This window comes from Xenopus tropicalis, chromosome 9 (genome assembly GCF_000004195.4).
Source record: "Xenopus tropicalis strain Nigerian chromosome 9, UCB_Xtro_10.0, whole genome shotgun sequence".
In the NCBI taxonomy this organism is placed as follows: Eukaryota; Metazoa; Chordata; class Amphibia; order Anura; family Pipidae; genus Xenopus; species Xenopus tropicalis.
The window spans coordinates 20,153,308-20,174,851 of NC_030685.2; the positions used below are offsets into that span (position 1 = coordinate 20,153,308).

General features: G+C 45.7%; 2 protein-coding genes across 2 annotated transcripts in view; one reads left to right on the forward strand and one right to left on the reverse strand.

Annotated features, from left to right (window-relative positions):
- Positions 1-4,320, forward strand: part of tnrc6a (trinucleotide repeat containing 6A) — a 46,503-nt gene extending 42,183 nt beyond the window's left edge. Inside the window, exon 22 of the mRNA XM_031893835.1 lies at positions 275-4,320. Coding sequence (XP_031749695.1) covers positions 275-641 — 367 coding nt within the window. The 3' untranslated portion in view covers positions 642-4,320. The remainder of the gene's footprint in view (positions 1-274) is intronic.
- The window catches only part of LOC100493268 (mucin-12), a 36,460-nt gene continuing 17,168 nt past the window's right edge, over positions 2,253-21,544 (reverse strand). Inside the window, exons 3-10 of the mRNA XM_002932464.5 lie at positions 20,260-20,357; positions 18,860-18,918; positions 18,314-18,477; positions 17,178-17,340; positions 12,454-12,645; positions 12,142-12,372; positions 5,192-5,333; positions 2,253-4,797 (exon numbers count right to left, since the gene is read on the reverse strand). Coding sequence (XP_002932510.3) covers positions 4,723-4,797; positions 5,192-5,333; positions 12,142-12,372; positions 12,454-12,645; positions 17,178-17,340; positions 18,314-18,477; positions 18,860-18,918; positions 20,260-20,357 — 1,124 coding nt within the window. The 3' untranslated portion in view covers positions 2,253-4,722. The remainder of the gene's footprint in view (positions 4,798-5,191; positions 5,334-12,141; positions 12,373-12,453; positions 12,646-17,177; positions 17,341-18,313; positions 18,478-18,859; positions 18,919-20,259; positions 20,358-21,544) is intronic.

A 21,544-nucleotide genomic window follows, 5' to 3' on the forward strand; every position in this document is an offset into this window, starting at 1 on the left:
AGGGCCTATATCTGATCTTAACAGCCCCTTCCTTGGTGAAGTGGTCTACTGCCTTGCTGCTGATATACTAAAGTTCACTGTAATTGGGTGCAGCAGGTAGAAAGTTGAGTCTGTTTTGTTTTGTTTTGTTTTCCTTGCTTTGCTAATCAGGACCAAAGAACCTTATTTTTAAAGGTTTATGTCTTAATTTTTTTTATGTCTTTATTTTTAAGCTTATGTCTGTGGGCTCAATTTTACTTAAATCATGTTCAAAAATGTTTTTTTCTCCTGACAGGTGTGTTTTAGGGAACACTACTATACTTGCTGAGTTTGCCAGTGAAGAGGAGATAAGTCGTTTCTTTGCACAAGGCCAGTCTCTGACTCCTTCCCCTGGCTGGCAGTCCCTTGGGTCTGGGCACAGCCGACTGGGATCCCTAGACAGTCCTCACAGCATCTCGAACCGTGGAGATATCAATCACTGGAACAGTCCAGGAGCTTCTGGCTCTAGCTCTGGAGACCTTCATGGCACTTCTCTCTGGGGCACCCCAAATTATTCAACAAGCTTATGGGGTAACCCCAGTAATGAGGGCAGGGGCTTGAGCAGTCCATCACCTGTCCCCGCTTTCCTTTCTGTTGATCAGTTAAACGGAGAGCCCATGTAGCCTTTCTTTCTATGACCTCAGCTGATATTTGCTAAAGCAGCCCATTGGCTGGACTGTTCACCCTAAAAAGAATATATATCTGCAGGCTCTGCAGACAGCTCTTCTGCACACTTCCCACTTTTGTTTCAGCCCAAAACATATCAGTTTGAAATACTTGAATCACGCAGGCCAATATTATAATGTGAAAAAAGAAAAAATTCTATATATATATTTACACTTCCACGTTTAGTGCTCTTCATACGATAGCGGCGTACAGTGAGCTGTGTGTAGGTTCCCAATTCCATTTCCCCCCCCCCCCCCCCCCCCATACTTTATATTTTCCTGACAGAGTTCGAGCTACATTTCTTATATATTTTTTCTTTGCACTGGACGGTGCTCCGTACATTATTATTTTTTTTTTTTTATTTGAGAGAATTAGAAGCAACAGCTCAAGTGTAAACTGTTTACTCTTAACGTGTGTACTTATAAGCAGAAACCAGATAACTGATAATGCTCATTATTTCTAAGATGCCTTGATGTACCTACCTTATTGTGGTATTACAAAGTTCTAGCTGCTTCGCAGCGTCAGACCTCAGTGGCGTATTGCAGAGCAACACCCCACTGACAGCTCCTGCGCTGCAAAGCCGTAACCATAACTGACGGTTAAAACTTAGTTTTTAAAGAAAAAAAGAGAAAAAAATGAAAAGTATTGCACCAGGTTTTCGTGACTAAACCTAATAGAATTTAGCTCTACAGTTTTAATAAAAAAATAAAAATTACAAAAAAATATAAAAAAAAAATTTATACTGAAAAAATACTAAAAAAAAAAGGTGGCCACAGCTGTGACGTACGCCCTACATGTGCCAGTAGGGGGCAGCACTTTCAAAAAAAGGCTTTGCATTTTCTTTTTAAGAGATTCCCATTGTTTGGGTTCTCTTGTTTACAGAATGTTTTTTTTTTTGTTTTGTTTTTATTTTATTTTTAGTTTTTTTTCTTTTGTTCGTTCGATGGGGAGGGAAAGTGGGTTCTTAAAAAATTACTTTTTGTTTTGAAATCAATGTTTACTCTTCCATGGATTTAAGGAGATAAAAAACTAAAAAAAAAAAAAATACTGAAAAGTACTTGTGGTAAGGATGAGATCTCTCTGGGAGTCGCAGTGTTTGGTCGTTTTATTTTCCCCCGTTTTTTCCCCCCTTTCCCCGCGTGTGTGCGATTCCCAACTTGTTAAATAAAATGGGGAAAAATGGCTCTCAGGAACAAGATAAAATAACACTTTCCTTCTCCCCGCTGTACATACATATAAATATATACGAGAATCACAGAAATGCAACGTTTAGCACTAACCGTGCTGATTACTCAAAGACTTTCCTCTCTGCCAAAAACTCCCCCATTAAAGCTTTCTAAAGCCAAGATTAACCGTAAAATATAAAATTAAAAAAAAATCCAAAAAAAACAAACTTTCTTTTGCTTTGATGCTGTGTGTTAGTGAGTAGCCTGGAGATTTGCCCATAACCAGTATAGACTCGGGTTTGGTGTTCCTTTCAGTGGTCCTGTGTCTGCTTCGTGACAGTGTTTTATCCATGTTCTCGTTCGTTCGTTTTTGTTTGTTTTTTTGTTTTTGTTTTTTTTTTAAAAAAAGCCGATTATTTAGTAACTATGCACATTTATGCACATTGTAACAGAGTACTGGGCTGATGATGACGATGATTTTGGTTTGTTTGTTTTTTGTTTTCTGGTGTGTTGTATAAAAAAGAAAAAAGTGTATTTTTTAAATGTCAAAGTCAATGATTGCAAAAAGGAACAAGTTACATTTTTGTTGTTGCCATAAATGGTGTTATGCTTGTTCGGCCGATTCATTCAGACGCTGGACAAGGGTAAATATATGTAAATCAAACCCCCCCACCCCGTAATGGTTTTCACCACAGATAAAGGCCAGGAGTAACCAGCAGAAATTGCCCCACCATGTTCCACTACTGATGTAACCCCGCCCCCTCCGTCGGCAAAATACTGCAAAGCAGTGCCATTTCCTGGTCAAGCTAAGACATATCGTGTTTGACTTTAAAAAAAAAAATTCCCTGGTCCTTTAGTATGTGGTGGAAAAGCTCGCTCTTTGCCCCCTTCAGTGCCAGGGGTGCAGTAAAAAAACAGGAATTTAGTCGAGTCTCCCTGATTCGATCTCTGGGATATCCAAAGCCAGTGGTATTTTTATCTGATTGTTTTTATGTGTATATAGAAATAATACTCTACAAGGTGCATTCGATTTTACTGTAAAATTCCACGTTCGTTCTTAAAAACTGGGTGCAATTTGGGTTCCCAGGGACCGATTCCACTGTCCCCCCTCCCCCCACCTACAATGTTTGCCATTTTCTCATTGCCTTGATTCAGATTGCTTTGTGTCAGCTGATACAAATCAACTTTTGTGGCTTTTTTAACTGTTTACAATAGAGAATGATTGTACAATTTACAATTTTTTTTAATTGTTTTTGATGAAGTTCGAACCCGTCGAGCGTCGGCGGCCTCTTCCGCAAAGTGAGGCCCAACCGTCGTGCCCCGAGGGGTCGAGAGAGTAGTGAACCGTGGTTTCTTTCCGCTGCTTAGCAATTTTTTTTTTTTTTTTTATTTACTTTTTTTCTGATTTGGAAGCTGTTTTTAATGCAGTCTGAAAAGAAAACACAAAGTAGAAATCTTAAATCTGCTCGGACTGCGTTTAGTATTTGTGATGAATAATCAGAGGAGAAGTGTAATATTGTACAATGCGCGGGGCCGGCGCCTCGCCATGAAACGAATAGCCTTAGTTTATCTGGGATCACCTTAGAGGACTTTGCCAGAACATGTATCTAACTGTACTATCATGCACTAAGCTCGGAACTTGAATATTCTACAGGACACAGCCGCTCGGAAACTTTGCATTTGATATTTAACACTTGAGTCTCTGCTTTTTTAGCGCCTTTATACCTCAGTTCAAGAACAACCCAGCAGTGACTGAATAGCAAACCTTTCCTTTTGTTTTTATTTCCTTAAAGCACATTTGTCCTGCTTTGTGCGCTGCTTCACGGCACGCCGGTGTTCCTATTGGGTAGCTGACCTTACCGACTAAGCGCGCTGTGATCCTCGTACGATAGTCATTTCAAGACAAGCCTTCTGTATTTCAGTAAAACTTATTTTACCTGTAACTTATTACAAACAGTACTGTAGTGAATAATCGCCCTCTTGCTGTTGGAATGGGTTTTTTTTGCGCGGTATTAGGATGTATGAACCCGCAGCCCCTCAGTCCGTTCAGCTACGACCCCCTAGCGCCCCCCCGAGAGCCAGCAGGCGCCGCTGGGAGTTGTGGATGAACAGCATTGAAAGGCATTAGGGCTGTCGCCCTTACTCGACAAAGTGTTGCGTTCGGACAGCAAAAGGACTAATGCGTCGGAGAGGCTTACAATAAATTGCAATTCACGTCTCTCTGTAGGGCTTGAGTTAAATATATAAAGAAAATGTAAAAAAACAAAAAAAAACCAAAGCTAGCTTGGTGACACTTCACCGGAGGAGATTAAGGTTTCTCATTGATTAGCTGCCCTCCAGACACTTGAAATATGGAGTGTTTTATTTACAGCAGTTTTATTGTATTGTTCAAATGCTTGAATGCTTCCTGTCTTATTTTTGTTTGTTTTATGAAGCTTGTTATGTAATTAATAAAGTATGGTTGCTCTTACACCGCTGCCCCCCGCTTCTTCTGTCATTGGACCGGCCCATCTTAAGTGGAGGCAAATTGTTGTGTTTAGTTTAAATACACTTTGTAAAAAATGGAGCCGCGCCGACCCCCCTGTGGTTGGTTCCTGGTACCACGTTTATTCGTTATTGTGCAGTTTATTTCAATTAGCTTAATAACACATCATCATGTCCAACCAGAAGAGCCGAAGTCTGTAATGTGGCAAGTCCAGATATTCTCTGTGCTCTGTCCTTATGGCATAGGGAAGAAGAAAAGCTCCCACTCTAACCAGCACAAAGCGGCTTTGCGTTCCCAAACAGGCAGAAAGGCAGGGGTTTCTAGTCTTGCCCCCAGCTGGGCCATTCCCTCACCCCCTCACTGGCCACACTTCATCCTTCCAAGCACCTAAGCAGTCCAGCTCCTCTCGGTGTTTACCAGTTCCATTCCTTCGAAGTACGAGTGAGGTCTGCGTGCGTGGAACTGAAAGGCACAAGAAGTTTCTGTCAGCCTATCTGAGTAAAGACTTACCAACAAACCCCTAAGATCCAGACTCTTATTAAAGGTGGCACTCCAGAATGGGGGCAAATCAGACTAGTCCCTACTGTATTGGCCAATGTAGAGACCTATAGTCAAACTATAAAATCCCCTTTAGCATCTGCAGATCATTACACAGCATGGCTTTGTGGGGGTATGCTCCCAGCACCCCTATCAATATAACTTGGCCTGTGTATCAGAAAGCTTTGATTCCCCTTATTAATTTAGTTGCCCCCATTTCTGGCTTTCATTTTCCTTAGCCTCCATAGCCTGAATATAGTGAGGCATGATGAATATGTACTAATCTCCATACATACATGTCCATGTAAATAGCACGTACCGGCGACTGCAGTGAGAGCTGATGCAGGATGGGAAAAGGAGTCCAGTGAATTGGTTCCATTGGCCAGCTGGATACAGACACATCGCTTGCTTTTCCCGAGTCGATCATTAGATCGTTTATGCTGCTCCCGCTGGTCTCCAACCTAAGGACAAACCAGAATCGGAGGTTTTATAGTTATTGTTCCTTTAGTGAAGATGCGTTTATGCAGGACAGGCACATAAGCCCATGCCCACAGTGGAGTTGCCAATCTAAGGTCTCCACATAGTGATAGTGCCCTGGTCAGAATAGAACTCTGGGGCCGAGTCACTACTATATTTCTTTACAGCCATTTGCAGTTGGTGCCCCCCCTCCATAAAAGCACTGATGGAACCTTCTCTAGGGAGACCGCCCCAGCCCTTATTCAGATGTTTACACGAGTTTAAGCCATGAATAACGTTGAAGGGTTGGGAAACGCTGTGCTTCTCTTGGGGAAATAGTAACTACATTTGTGTGAGCAGCCCCCTTGCAGAATGGAAGGGTTTAGGAGAGAAGGTCTATTTAGCAACAGGCAGCGGGTCGACTGTTAAAAGGCAAGCAAAATCCCTTGATCTGAAGCAGACAATGGGCGGGTTTTTGGGTTTAAGGCCCAATTACACTGGTGCAATCAGGCTCACGATTAATGCACAGTAAGTGCTCTCCAGTTACTCTTGGCCTTAATGTAAGTCATTGTTGCTTATGGCAGTACTTGCGGGTTTTGGTTGTTTGCCAAGGGGCTGAACTGCAAATTCATTGGAGCCCAGTGCTACTAAGTTATCAGGGCAAGGGGTTATTAGCCCTTCTGGTGGTGTACCCTGCCAAATAAATAGAATGGGCTCCATTTAAAAAAAAAAAATGGACATCTAACTAGACCAAGAAGGGTCTAGTACCAAGAAGTCTACCCTGGCCATGCCCTGCTATGGCCTTCATCTATCACTGTTTGATCTAAAGAGCTGCACCATTGAAAGCCATGCATCTGGCTGGACATAAGCCAACACTGTCTTGTAACCAATCTTGTTGCAGAAATACTACATGTATGAAACTAAAATGTCCGCCTACTTGACCAATATATGGATGGCTTTTGCAGACCGTGCCAAATTTAGAGTGAGGTGTTGGAGTGCCATGTCATTAATTAAGATGGTTTTACACAATAGTGATGTGTGTGCCCCCCACCATAACCCACAAAATGTTGCCATGCTAGGACCCACACCCAGCCCATACACTTCTGGTTCCATGACATGAGGTTTTGGGGAGCAGAGGAGAAGTGTACTTTCCCTAATGTGACTCGCACCCAATCCGAGCCTGTCTGACCCACAGGTTTCAGAGCAACCCACACATCACTGCTACACAACCAGATCTGTTTCTTAGTGAGGTCACTAAACAAGTGGATCTGAGCCTAATTTTGCCACCCACATTCAGGACTGATCTAGTGCGGACCCACAGAATGAGGCCCACATCGACGTGCAGATCCTCATCCATTGGGATTCTCAAAAATGCCCAATATTAGTTTGAGGTAAGCCTGTTATTGGGCCCCAGACACAGAAGCTGCTGCATTTAATCTCAAATCTGCCCAGTTTTATTCTGTGACTATAGAAGGAATGCTCTGGTCCAACTCTATGTTCTTCCCCCATATGTTACTGCATTCCCAGGTGCTGGAATTTGTAATTCAGAAATACCTAGAAGGCCTTGTTACCCATTCTAATGCTAATACAGGGGCTACAGCCAATTACGGATGCGCTGAACCTGGAAGCCAATATTTTCCCTGGTTACATGATGTGTGTATAATGGCACAACAGGATGGAACCGTCACAACAGGAAATGAGGCTTTAATTACAGGACTCACACGAGGGGTATCCGTTAAGTGCTGCCAGATAGCACATTCCTGAATCCTCTGTCACTTAAAGTAGAACTAAAGCTCAACCGAGAAATGGGCTAAAATGCTTTGGGGCTTCTGTGCCAGCCCGAAGCCCCCTCAGTATCTATACAAACCAGTGCGAGCTGCCATATCTATATTGCATAGTGTATGCTTGAGCCAGGGGAAGGGGCTATACCAGTTCCCTATGGGATACGGGGAGAGTGTCAGCATGGCTACCCCTACTAATTGGTATTCATGGCCAGCACCGGAGAGAAAAGCAAATTTGTGGAAGGATGGAAAAGGTCAGCGTTCATGGGAAGCTACATGTGTCTGCGCTGTGTGAGCCCCCCAACCTGTAGGAATCTCTATGCAGTGACATGAATCTTCTCTGCTTCCAGCTGTCCCCAACATCATCATCCGCCCCCCCCCCCCCTCTCTGCAGCTGCTGCAGTCGCTATGCAGGGGAGTTGTATCCATGACAACAGCTCAGCCAATTATATTGCAGCCCTTCTGAATTTCATGGGTACCGCTGCTGGAAAAGTAATAAGGATTTAAATGAGCTTTCTGATTGGTTAATCAGAAAGAGGAAAGGAGAGTGCCGCTTATGGGTTTTTAATATAACATCTTATTCATGGGGGGTTTCATGTGTACGGAGGTGTTTGAGCTGGATACCTTGTTTCTTATTCTTAAATTCCCAGATGTAGCTGGACTACAACACCCTGCAATCACCAACATATGAGCAAGGGTAAAAGCATGTGGGAGTTATAGTCCAGCGACCAAAGGTTATTAAACAGGGATCTAGAGATGAAGTTCAGCATCCTTTATAGCAAAATATTTATATTGATTGGTGTTTGTTTCTTTTCTAGTGGACCTGCTGTTAGAGGCTGCCTGTGGTCAGTTTGGGGGTCGGACCCCTTAATGCCTATGATTTCCTACTGAGGGAACACATTCCCCAATTTTACTTCCTTAAGGGACAATAACAGTACCCCCAGGGGGGGGGGGGTGCCAAGGGCAAGAAGTGCTGGTGTAAAGAATAGGGGGTTCCCTAGATGAGTCCTGACTTTGCCAATTGCCCCCAGGGCAGAAGGCCTTTCCAAAAGGTAGAATGGGCTCCCTATAAAAATAATTGAGCTATTGGTCACTTCTCTAATTTACCCAGCAACACCCCATTATTCCAGTACCTGCCTAGAGTCCACCCAAGCCCCTCATACTTAACCCACTTTCCAATCTCTTGGGACTGGAGTCAGGGCCGCCATCAGGGGGGCACAGGGGGTACAGTTGTCCCGGGCCCGGACGATTTGAACTTTAAAAGGGGGCCCGGCGGTGCTACAGTTTTTTTAGTAGCTCGGGCCCCCTTTAATCAGTTCCGGGCCCTGTCATTGGTGGTCAGCGGTAATCCTATTGGTCGCGCCCCGTGCGTACATGCACGTCAGTACGCACGGGGCGCAACCTTATAAAGGGCCTGACGTCTTTCGGCACTTAGAAGCGCAGTGCTGTCGGGAACGAAGGACCTCGCCGGAGGAGCCGCCGGAAGAGCCGCCGGAGGAGCCGCCACAAGAGCCGCACAAGACAAGGGGGGCTGTGCTCTGCTGGCTGCCAATGTACTAGGGGGGCCCTGCTGGCTGCCAATGTACTAGGGGGGGCACTGCTGGCTACCAATGTACTAGGGGGGCCCTGCTGGCTACCAATGTACTAGGGGGGGCACTGCTGGCTACCAATGTACTAGGGGGGCCCTGCTGGCTACCAATGTACTGGGGGGGGGTCACTGCTGGCTACCAATGTACTGGGGGGGCACTGCTGGCTACCAATGTACTAGGGGGGCCCTGCTGGCTACCAATGTACTGGGGGGGGGTCACTGCTGGCTACCAATGTACTGGGGGGGCACTGCTGGCTACCAATGTACTAGGGGGGGCACTGCTGGCTACCAATGTACTAGGGGGGCCCTGCTGGCTACCAATGTACTGGGGGGGGGTCACTGCTGGCTACCAATGTACTAGGGGGGCCCTGCTGGCTACCAATGTACTAGGGGGGGCACTGCTGGCTACCAATGTACTAGGGGGGCCCTGCTGGCTACCAATGTACTGGGGGGGGGTCACTGCTGGCTACCAATGTACTAGGGGGGCCCTGCTGGCTACCAATGTACTGGGGGGGTCACTGCTGGCTACCAATGTACTGGGGGGGCACTGCTGGCTACCAATGTACTAGGGGGGCACTGCTGGCTACCAATGTACTGGGGGGGGTCACTGCTGGCTACCAATGTACTAGGGGGGCACTGCTGGCTACCAATGTACTAGGGGGGCACTGCTGGCTACCAATGTACTAGGGGGGGCCCTGCTGGCTACCAATGTCTCATGTCTGGGAGTCCTTTGTATTTGTGGGAGGGGGGCCCAGAAAATTTTGTTGTGAGGGGCCCCGTGATTTCTGATGGCGGCCCTGACTGGAGTAACCCCTATACCCAGGCCCAGACTGGGATTCAAAATAGGCCCCGACATTTAAAGTAGATGCAGGCCCAAGGGGAGAAAATAGAAGTCTGGTAATGGATGAATGGATGTGGTCCCTTCCTAACAGGTTCCAACTGACCAACATGGCCCAACAATCAGATTTGGCACACTGACAGTTCAGGCTAAGGCCCATTCATTTAGCACCAAATGAGCAAGAATTGTGATTTCTGATATTTCCAACTCCTGTTCTCTTGCTCTACCCCCATTTCCTACCCCAACATCCCATCATGACACCCCCCTTCCCATGCCGAGTTTTAATCATTGCCTCTGGCTGCCTATACATACACCCCCTTAAGCCTCTCTCATGTGCCTCTGGGAGTCCTGGGAGGGGGCCATGCTGGGTTCCCCCCCTACTCTACACGGGATCCCTCAAGGAGTTCATGAGAAATGAATGGATCACACACTTACTGTATCTCTAAAATGAGAATGAAAAAGTGCTGCAGTATTTCTTCTCCGAGGAACAAGGTTACCCTCAGCCCTTCCAAAACTACTAGTCCCATCATCCCCTGCCAACTGCAGGTACTGGAAACTGCCCCCCCCCCCCCCTCAGTTTGTTTCCATTCCTCAGCAGAGCATCAGGCTGGCTCCATTTCTCGGGCCCAAGGCAACCCTCACCTCCAGCTCCATGTTTTCCTAGGAATTTCAGCTTTTGCTTCACCTCCTTTTTAGCAGCTATTAACCTGAAGGGCTACCAATGGACTATCCCTTTCTTAAGAAAGCCCCCCTTGTAAATGTGCTTTTGATTTGCCTTGGAATTTACCCCCACGGGCAATCTCTGCATGTGCTGCCTGAGATCCTGATACAGAACAAGAGTCGTCATTTCCTTGGTGTAATTATCTCAGATTTACTCTATAGAAGGCTTATATATCATAGAGAGACACCCATTATACTAGGGTATCTTAATATGCATGAATTGTATAATATCTCCCCTTGGAGTGTGATGTTGGTAGAACCCATCTGAGTGGGGGGAAGAGGTAACAGCTGTGGTACATTATAACCCTTTATTTATACAGGGCCAACATATTTCACAGCTCCTGACAGAGATAACCCATCATTCCCATCAGTCCCTGCCTCAGTGGAGCTTACACTCTAAGGTCCGTATCACATTCCCATCAGTCCCTGCCCCAGTGAGCTTACACTCTAAGGTCCCTATCACATTCCCATCAGTACCTGCCCCAGTAAGCTTACAATCTAAGGTCCCTATCACATTCCCATCAGTTCCTGCCCCAGTGAGCTTACAATCTAAGGTCCCTATCACATTCCCATCAGTCCCTGCCCCAGTGAGCTTACAATCTAAGGTCCCTATCACATTCCCATCAGTCCCTGCTCCAGTGAGCTTACAATCTAAGGTCCCTATCACATTCCCATCAGTCCCTGCCCCAGTGAGCTTACAATCTAAGGTCCCTATCACTTTCCCATCAGTCCCTGCCCCAGTGAGCTTACAATCTAAGGTCCCTATCACATTCCCATCAGTCCCTGCCCCAGTGAGCTTACAATCTAAGGTCCCTATCACATTCCCATCAGTCCCTGCTCCAGTGAGCTTACAATCTAAGGTCCCTATCACATTCCCATCAGTCCCTGCCCCAGTGAGCTTACAATCTAAGGTCCCTATCACATTCCCATCAGTCCCTGCCCCAGTGAGCTTACAATCTAAGGTCCCTATCACATTCCCATCAGTCCCTGCCCCAGTGAGCTTACAATCTAAGGTCCCTATCACATTCCCATCAGTCCCTGCCCCAGTGAGCTTACAATCTAAGGTCCCTATAACATTCCCATCAGTCCCTGCTCCAGTGAGCTTACAATCTAAGGTCCCTATCACATTCCCATCAGTCCCTGCCCCAGTGAGCTTACAATCTAAGGTCCCTATCACATTCCCATCAGTCCCTGCCCCAGTGGAGCTTACAATCTAAGGTCCCTATCACATTCCCATCAGTCCCTGCCCCAGTGGAGCTTACAATCTAAGGTCCCTATCACATTCCCATCAGTCCCTGCCCCAGTGGAGCTTACAATCTAAGGTCCCTATCACATTCCCATCAGTCCCTGCCCCAGTGAGCTTACAATCTAAGGTCCCTATCACATTCCCATCAGTCCCTGCCCCAGTGGAGCTTACAATCTAAGGTCCCTATCACATTCCCATCAGTCCCTGTCCCAGTGGAGCTTACAATCTAAGGGGTGTATTTAGGTCCAGTCCTGCCCTTGGCACAGTGACGTCCCACGCATATAAGTCGTGCTTCGCTCCATCGTCGGATTTCCTATGGAAATCTGCGGCGGAGACTGGGGTCATTTCTTTAAAATAAAAAATAAATTAATTATAGGCACCCGAGTGCCACCCCCCAAGACCTGCTGCCCTAGACACAGGGCCTTTGGTGCCATATTATAAATACGCCCCCATCACATTCACACACACTAGGGTCAGTTTTATCAGAAGCCAAGTAACCTGCCTCTCTGGTTTTGGAAACTGTAGTGCCCACAGGATAACAGCTGATTAGTTGCTATGGGTTACTAGACCTGGTTCAAGAAAGGAATTATTTATTACACTATGCCCCCCCCCCAAGAAATAATAGTAATGAGCGTGTTACCTGGGAGGATCACCCGCTGGCGGCTGCATTGGGCTGGTCTGTACGCATTTCTGTGCCCCCTCCTGGCACCCACACACACAGCTGCCCAGCGCCTGTAGGGGGAACACTTCTTCCGAACTGCTGAAAGCCGGGTTATCCAGGGAGTTCAGCGAGCCTGAGGCTGTCAGCCATGTTTGGGATGGGCACCAGAAATGAGTGGGGACATCATCGAACCTGCTAAAGCGCCTGTAACTGTACAGAAACAAAATCTCATCCCTCGGAAAAATACAGCGGCACCGACTGCTGGTAAATATATAAATGGCGGATTTGTACCTGCTCTGCGTCTGAGCCAATTTCTGCTGCAGGATCTGCGTCTGGAATCTACGGACAAGAATATAAACGACGGCGGCGGCACAAGCGATGATGAAGAGCACAATGGCGCAGGCAATGGCTGTCAGGCGCTGGTGTGTCATCCGGTAATCACATGTCTGCCCCATGTACCAGAAGTCTCTTCCAACTGGGCATCTGAATGGTTAAGAGCAGAAAAAAATCACCACAACATGCATCACATGACCCCATGGGGTTGGATCAGCCATGGGGAGTAAAAAAATGATTTTTCCCCCTTTAGTTTTTCAAGGGGGTATTATACATGGAATTGGCACTGTGTTTATCCTGCCATGTGTTCTGGGGTATTATACATGGAATTGGCACTGTATTTATCCTGCCGTGTGTTCTGGGGTATTATACATGGAATTGGCACTGTATTTATCCTGCCGTGTGTTCTGGGGTATTATACATGGAATTGGCTCTGTATTTATCTGCCGTGTGTTCTGGGGTATTATACATGGAATTGGCACTGTATTTATCCTGCCATGTGTTCTGGGGTATTATACATGGAATTGGCACTGCATTTATCATGCCATAGCTTCTGGGGTATTATATATGGAATTTGCACTGTGTTTATCCTGCCGTGTGTTCTGGGGTATTATACATGGAATTGGCACTGTATTTATCCTGCCGTGTGTTCTGGGGTATTATACATGGAATTGGCACTGTATTTATCCTGCCGTGTGTTCTGGGGTATTATACATGGAATTGGCTCTGTATTTATCTGCCGTGTGTTCTGGGGTATTATACATGGAATTGGCACTGTATTTATCCTGCCGTGTGTTCTGGGGTATTATACATGGAATTGGCACTTTATTTATCCTGCCGTGTGTTCTGGGGTATTATACATGGAATTGGCACTTTATTTATCCTGCTGTGTGTTCTGGGGTATTATACATGGAATTGGCACTGTATTTATCCTGCCGTGTGTTCTGGGGTATTATACATGGAATTGGCACTTTATTTATCCTGCCGTGTGTTCTGGGGTATTATACATGGAATTGGCACTGTATTTATCCTGCCGTGTGTTCTGGGGTATTATACATGGAATTGGCACTGTATTTATCCTGCCGTGTGTTCTGGGGTATTATACATGGAATTGGCATTGTATTTATCCTGCCATGTGTTCTGGGGTATTATACATGGAATTGCCCTGCTTTTATCCTGCCATAGCTTCTGGGGTATTATACATGGAATTGGCACTGTGTTTATCCTGCTATGTGTTCTGGGGTATTATACATGGAATTACTACTGTGTTTATCCTGCCTTGTGTTCTGGGGTATTATACATGGAATTGGCACTGTGTTTATCCTGCCGTGTGTTCTGGGGTATTACACATGGAATTGGCACTGTATTTATCCTGCCGTGTGTTCTGGGGTATTATACATGGAATTGGCTCTGTATTTATCTGCCGTGTGTTCTGGGGTATTATACATGGAATTGGCACTCTATTTATCTGCCATGTGTTCTGGGGTATTATACATGGAATTGGCACTTTATTTATCCTGCCGTGTGTTCTGGGGTATTATACATTGAATTGGCACTGTATTTATCATGCCATAGCTTCTGGGGTATTATATATGGAATTTGCACTGTGTTTATCCTGCCGTGTGTTCTGGGGTATTATACATGGAATTGGCACTGTATTTATCCTGCCGTGTGTTCTGGGGTATTATACATGGAATTGGCACTGTATTTATCATGCCATAGCTTCTGGGGTATTATATATGGAATTTGCACTGTGTTTATCCTGCCGTGTGTTCTGGGGTATTATACATGGAATTGGCACTGTGTTTATCCTGCCGTGTGTTCTGGGGTATTATACATGGAATTGGCTCTGTATTTATCTGCCGTGTGTTCTGGGGTATTATACATGGAATTGGCTCTGTATTTATCTGCCGTGTGTTCTGGGGTATTATACATGGAATTGGCACTTTATTTATCCTGCCGTGTGTTCTGGGGTATTATACATGGAATTGGCACTTTATTTATCCTGCTGTGTGTTCTGGGGTATTATACATGGAATTGCCCTGCTTTTATCCTGCCATAGCTTCTGGGGTATTATACATGGAATTGGCACTGTGTTTATCCTGCTATGTGTTCTGGGGTATTATACATGGAATTGCCCTGCTTTTATCCTGCCATAGCTTCTGGGGTATTATACATGGAATTGGCACTGTATTTATCCTGCCGTGTGTTCTGGGGTATTATACATGGAATTGGCACTTTATTTATCCTGCCGTGTGTTCTGGGGTATTATACATGGAATTGGCACTTTATTTATCCTGCCGTGTGTTCTGGGGTATTATACATGGAATTGGCACTTTATTTATCCTGCTGTGTGTTCTGGGGTATTATACATGGAATTGGCACTGTGTTTATCCTGCCGTGTGTTCTGGGGTATTATACATGGAATTGCCCTGCTTTTATCCTGCCATGTGTTCTGGGGTATTATACATGGAATTGGCACTGTATTTATCATGCCATAGCTTCTGGGGTATTATATATGGAATTTGCACTGTGTTTATCCTGCCGTGTGTTCTGGGGTATTATACATGGAATTGGCACTGTATTTATCCTGCCGTGTGTTCTGGGGTATTATACATGGAATTGGCACTGTATTTATCCTGCCGTGTGTTCTGGGGTATTATACATGGAATTGGCTCTGTATTTATCTGCCGTGTGTTCTGGGGTTTTATACATGGAATTGGCACTGTATTTATCCTGCCGTGTGTTCTGGGGTATTATACATGGAATTGGCACTTTATTTATCCTGCCGTGTGTTCTGGGGTATTATACATGGAATTGGCACTTTATTTATCCTGCTGTGTGTTCTGGGGTATTATACATGGAATTGGCACTGTATTTATCCTGCCGTGTGTTCTGGGGTATTATACATGGAATTGGCATTGTATTTATCCTGCCATGTGTTCTGGGGTATTATACATGGAATTGCCCTGCTTTTATCCTGCCATAGCTTCTGGGGTATTATACATGGAATTGGCACTGTGTTTATCCTGCTATGTGTTCTGGGGTATTATACATGGAATTACTACTGTGTTTATCCTGCCTTGTGTTCTGGGGTATTATACATTGAATTGGCACTGTATTTATCCTGCCATGTGTTCTGGGGTATTATACATTGAATTGGCACTGTGTTTATCCTGCTATGTGTTCTGGGGTATTATACATGGAATTGGCACTTTATTTATCCTGCCGTGTGTTCTGGGGTATTATACATTGAATTGGCACTGTATTTATCCTGCCATGTGTTCTGGGGTATTATACATTGAATTGGCACTGTATTTATCCTGCCATGTGTTCTGGGGTATTATACATGGAATTGGCACTGTATTTATCCTGCCGTGTGTTCTGGGGTATTATACATGGAATTGGCTCTGTATTTATCTGCCGTATGTTCTGGGGTATTATACATGGAATTGGCACTTTATTTATCCTGCCATGTGTTCTGGGGTATTATACATGGAATTGGCACTGTATTTATCCTGCCGTGTGTTCTGGGGTATTATACATTGAATTGGCACTGTATTTATCCTGCCATGTGTTCTGGGGTATTATACATGGAATTGGCACTGTATTTATCCTGCCGTGTGTTCTGGGGTATTATACATTGAATTGGCACTGTATTTATCCTGCCGTGTGTTCTGGGGTATTATACACGGAATTGGCACTGTATTTATCTGCCGTGTGTTCTGGGGTATTATACATGGAATTGGCACTGTATTTATCTGCCGTGTGTTCTGGGGTATTATACATGGAATTGGCTCTGTATTTATCTGCCGTGTGTTCTGGGGTATTATACATGGAATTGGCTCTGTATTTATCTGCCGTGTGTTCTGGGGTATTATACATGGAATTGGCACTGTATTTATCCTGCCATGGCTTCTGGGGTATTATACATGGAATTGGCACTGTATTTATCCTGTCATGTGTTCTGGGGTATTATACATGGAATTGGCACTGTATTTATCCTGTCATGTGTTCTGGGGTATTATACATGGAATTGGCACTGTATTTATCCTGTCATGGCTTCTGGGGTATTATACATGGAATTGCCCCGCTGTTATCCTGCCGTGTGTTCTGGGGTATTATACATGGAATTGGCACTGTATTTATCTGCCGTGTGTTCTGGGGTATTATACATGGAATTGGCACTGTATTTATCCTGTCATGGCTTCTGGGGTATTATACATGGAATTGGCACTGTATTTATCCTGTCATGGCTTCTGGGGTATTATACATGGAATTGCCCCGCTGTTATGCTGCCGTGTGTTCTGGGGTATTATTGGGAGTATAGATGGGTGTACCCTTGGGATACCATGAAGGAATCAGTGTACAAAATAAAAAGCCTCCCCAAACACAAAAACCCTTGGCCTATGAGTTTAAAGGGACACATCCCTTACTGCATTCACTACAGGCAGACAAAGTGGGGGTGGGGTTATACAATCATCCAATCGCCTGATGAGAAATTCTGCTCCACAAGGACAAGTTTAGCCAATTGCACGTAACTGGAATGTGGCGCAGGGATGCACCCTTATGCCGGTTGGTATAGTGTATGTTTGATTTATTTTGAGTCTATAATTGACTGTAACCATAAGCAATAGAGGGAGGCGGCACACACAAATACAGAGAATATCTGTTCCACTCACTGGCACTCCGGCTCTTGCTCCTTCCGGTGGACGCAGATGCCTCGGTTGTGGCAGAAGCCGCCGTGGCAGGGAGAATGGCAGCGGGCGCCGAGGGAACGGGCAGCCAAGCACTGAAAGCCCAGCGGGCAGGAGAGCCAGTCTGTGCAGGGGTCTGCGTGATCCTCTGAGGGGGAAACACAACATGTCAAGTGGGTCACTATATACCCTCTTGCCTTACTATACACACTATCCGACAGTTAGAGGCCCCAAGTGTCATACCCTCTTGCCTTACTATACACACTATCCGACAGTTAGAGGCCCCAAGTGTCATACCCTCTTGCCTTACTATACACACTATCCTACAGTTACAGGCCCCTAGTGCCATACCCTCTTGCCTTACTATACACACTATCCTACAGTTACAGGCCCCTAGTATCATACCCTCTTGCCTTACTATACACATTATCCGACAGTTACAGGCCCCTAGTGTCATACCCTCTTGCCTTACTATACACACTATCCGACAGTTACAGGCCCCTAGTGTCATACCCTCTTGCCTTACTATACACACTATCCCACAGTTACAGGTCCCTAGTATCATACCCTCTTGCCTTACTATACACACTATATTACACCATCACAGTCCCACCTCCTGCCTTTCTATAGAGCAAAACTAGACCCAGAAGGGACCACCTGCTGATAGAACCTTGATGATAGAACATCAATTCATTTGCTCTGGGCAGCCTTTGGTTTCCCACAGAAGGATGATCGATAGCGGGCAGGAATCCACAGAGGGATCCGGAGGGCAGCAGGCAGGATGGCAGGTCAGTAGGTCAGCTCCCGCCTGAGATGTTACCATATTTATAATAGAAAAGTAACCCCCCCAGGAACATGCAGACAGAGAAGCCTGGCTCCATCCCTATCAGTCAATAAAACATGGCTGGAAACACAGGAAAAAGATAGCAGGGATTCTATGCAGCTGGCAGTGGCGGAAGAAGAAAATACCGAGGGGCCCCATAGTAAATCAATATAGGGCCCCTCCCTCAAACTTTGGAAATAAGACATTTTTTTAGAAACAGATATTGGAAATGCTTATCAGTCACAGGGCCCCCGATAATCTGCAGCTATGTCTATAGTAATCCAGAGGCTCTACTCACCTGCCATAGCAACGCTACGGACCCTGGAGGTAAGGCTGTCCTCTGGCAGGTGTGACCCCCCAAACAGCCAGGTGGGGTCACTAAGGGCGAGCTCCAGTAGGTCAGACATTGCACTGCCGGATTCCACCCTGAGATGCACTCGATACTCCAGCGTCCTGTCCAGCCTAGAAGTGTGAGGCAAAGTCATTATTGTTATTTATTGGTCTGGCTTCTGTGAGTCTGACAGCTGGGGCATAAATCTGTACCCCCCAGATCCACCCCACTAATGTATATTCCACCCAGCCCGGCAATCCTCTGGCTCACATAGTGGGGTGGGGGCTAAAGTGGTGAGAGGGAGGACCACAGGATTTACCTGTCCCACCTTCACAGCCACAGTGTCTGCAACCCTATAGTTACACCCAGGGCCACTATCAGCAATCATGAGGCCCCTATATTCCTAAGTCAGCAGATCCATTCACTCAGGGGGTTCCAATATTTATCTCCCAGGCTGAAGTGGGGGGGTGTAGGGCAACAACACAGGCTAAAGGCTTTATACCCCAAACTTACGTGATATTCTGTAATTCAATCCTATCAAATCCTGGCACTGCCTTATAGAAAGAAACCACCTGAAAGAGAAAAGCAAGCAGACACGGGTATCACTTAGTGGCGTAACTTCACTTTTCTGGGCCCCCCTGGAACCCCAATAACCCTACTGTAGATAGCCAACCATATAGCAGCATAACTTCACTTTTCTGGGCCCCCCTGGAACCCCAATAACACTACTGTAGATAGCCAACCATATAGCAGCATAACTTCACTCTTCTGGGCCCCACTGGAACCCCAATAACACTACTGTAGATAGCCAACCATATAGCAGCGTAACTTCACTCTTCTGGGCCCCCCTGGAACCCCAATAATGCTACTGTAGATAGCCAACCATATAGCAGCGTAACTTCACTCTTCCTTGGAACCCCAATAACACTACTGTAGATAGCCAACCATATAGCAGCGTAACTTCACTCTTCCTTGGAACCCCAATAACACTACTGTAGATAGCCAACCATATAGCAGCGTAACTTCACTCTTCCTTGGAACCCCAATAACACTACTGTAGATAGCCAACCATATAGCAGCGTAACTTCACTCTTCCCTGGAACCCCAATAATGCTACTGTAGATAGCCAACCATATAGCAGCGTAACTTCACTCTTCCTTGGAACCCCAATAACACTACTGTAGATAGCCAACCATATAGCAGCGTAACTTCACTCTTCCCTGGAACCCCAATAATGCTACTGTAGATAGCCAACCATATAGCAGCGTAACTTTACTCTTCTGGGCCCCCCTGGAACCCCAATAACACTACTGTAGATAGCCAACCATATAGCAGCGTAACTTCACTCTTCTGGGCCCCCCTGGAACCCCAATAACACTACTGTAGATAGCCAACCATATAGCAGCATAACTTCACTCTTCTGGGCCCCCCTGGAACCCCAATAACACTACTGTAGATAGCCAACCATATAGCAGCATAACTTCACTCTTCTGGGCCCCCCTGGAACCCCAATAACACTACTGTAGATAGCCAACCATATAGCAGCATAACTTCACTCTTCTGGGCCCCCCTGGAACCCCAATAACACTACTGTAGATAGCCAACCATATAGCAGCATAACTTCACTCTTCTGGGCCCCCCTGGAACCCCAATAACACTACTGTAGATAGCCAACCATATAGCAGCATAACTTCACTCTTCTGGGCCCCCCTGGAACCCCAATAACACTACTGTAGATAGCCAACCATATAGCAGCGTAACTTCACTCTTCCCTGGAACCCCAATAATGCTACTGTAGATAGCCAACCATATAGCAGCCCCATAAAATGAGACAGGGTTTTAGTATCCTCTTAATAAAAGCATATCACCGCTGCTCAGCTTGAACATTCTCCTCTTTTACCCTTCATACCAACCTCCTGAAGCAGAAGCGCCTGGCACAGATCCGGCTGATCACACAAAGCCGAGAGCGCCATGTTCAGCTGCATTCTGTAGGTGACATTAATCGCTTCCACTGAAAGACAAGAGCATTGTGTTCTCAGAAAGTGTCCTGAAATTGTGTGACTTCCTCTGTTCGCTGCCTCCAAATGGGCAAGAAGAATGAACCCCATCTAATGGCTGCAGTGTTAATGCCACAATCAATCTCTCTGCTGGTTCCGCTCAGGCTTTCAGCCCAGAACCTTTGTGGTGTGTAACTTCCCCCCCGGAACAGAAACTATTACTCTGACATTGTGGCAAATTGCTGAGAGTTAAATAATGTCCTGATAATAATATACTCATCTAACTTCATGACTCATCTGGTTGTCAGGGGGGTCACTGACCCTGGTAATTAGATGCCATTTTTAAATTTCCGTTAAAAAGGCAAATGGTAGCGATCTGCATTCTCGCCATCCAAAGACATGTGTTGGGCAGCTGACTGATCAGTGTTTCACAGCTCCAGGTAATGGAAGGGGATTAAGGCAGGATTTCTGGGTGGGGGGGATTCTAAGCAGGGATAATAACATTGCAAGCAAATACACATGGTATAAGGGGGTTTTCATTAGGAATTTACTATAATTCAGCTCATGCAGACGGGGAAGGCACATAAGCCATGTGTATTAGGCATGATCCCCGGCAGCTTAATATTCGCTTTTTGCAGCAAATACAGCAAAACTGGAGGCCCGGGAGGTTGGTGGCATTCATTATTGCATTGACCCTAAAGCCTAATGACCCACATTTTAATGGTTGTGAATTGAATACTTTTATCGCCAATGGGAATCAGGTTGCTCAGGGCACACAAGCACAGAAAATAAGAATTCGCTGACTGCAATTAGTCAAAAAGGACTCTACAGTTGGCTAAACACTTTGAGATCCACTCGATTGGCTACCTCACTGGGGAAAATTGGGCTGATCCTGATCATACTGTGAGCCTATGGAGCGCTGTAGGGCAACAACAACCTGCACAATAGATATTTGGCTAATCTGCCACCAGATATTGATGGGACAGACCCCCCCGAGGATCTGCAGAAGGTGATCATTGGCACTTTCCAACCAGATGAAATAGCAACCCCCTCCCTTACTGTGGCCTGGCCCTACAATAAATAAAATGAAAATAATTATTTAGACATAGGCTAATAACTATGGGTCCACATACGCTGTCTCCACCATTGGTTCCAGTCTGCTATCTGGGTGCTAGGGCAACTGATCAAACAAAATAGAATA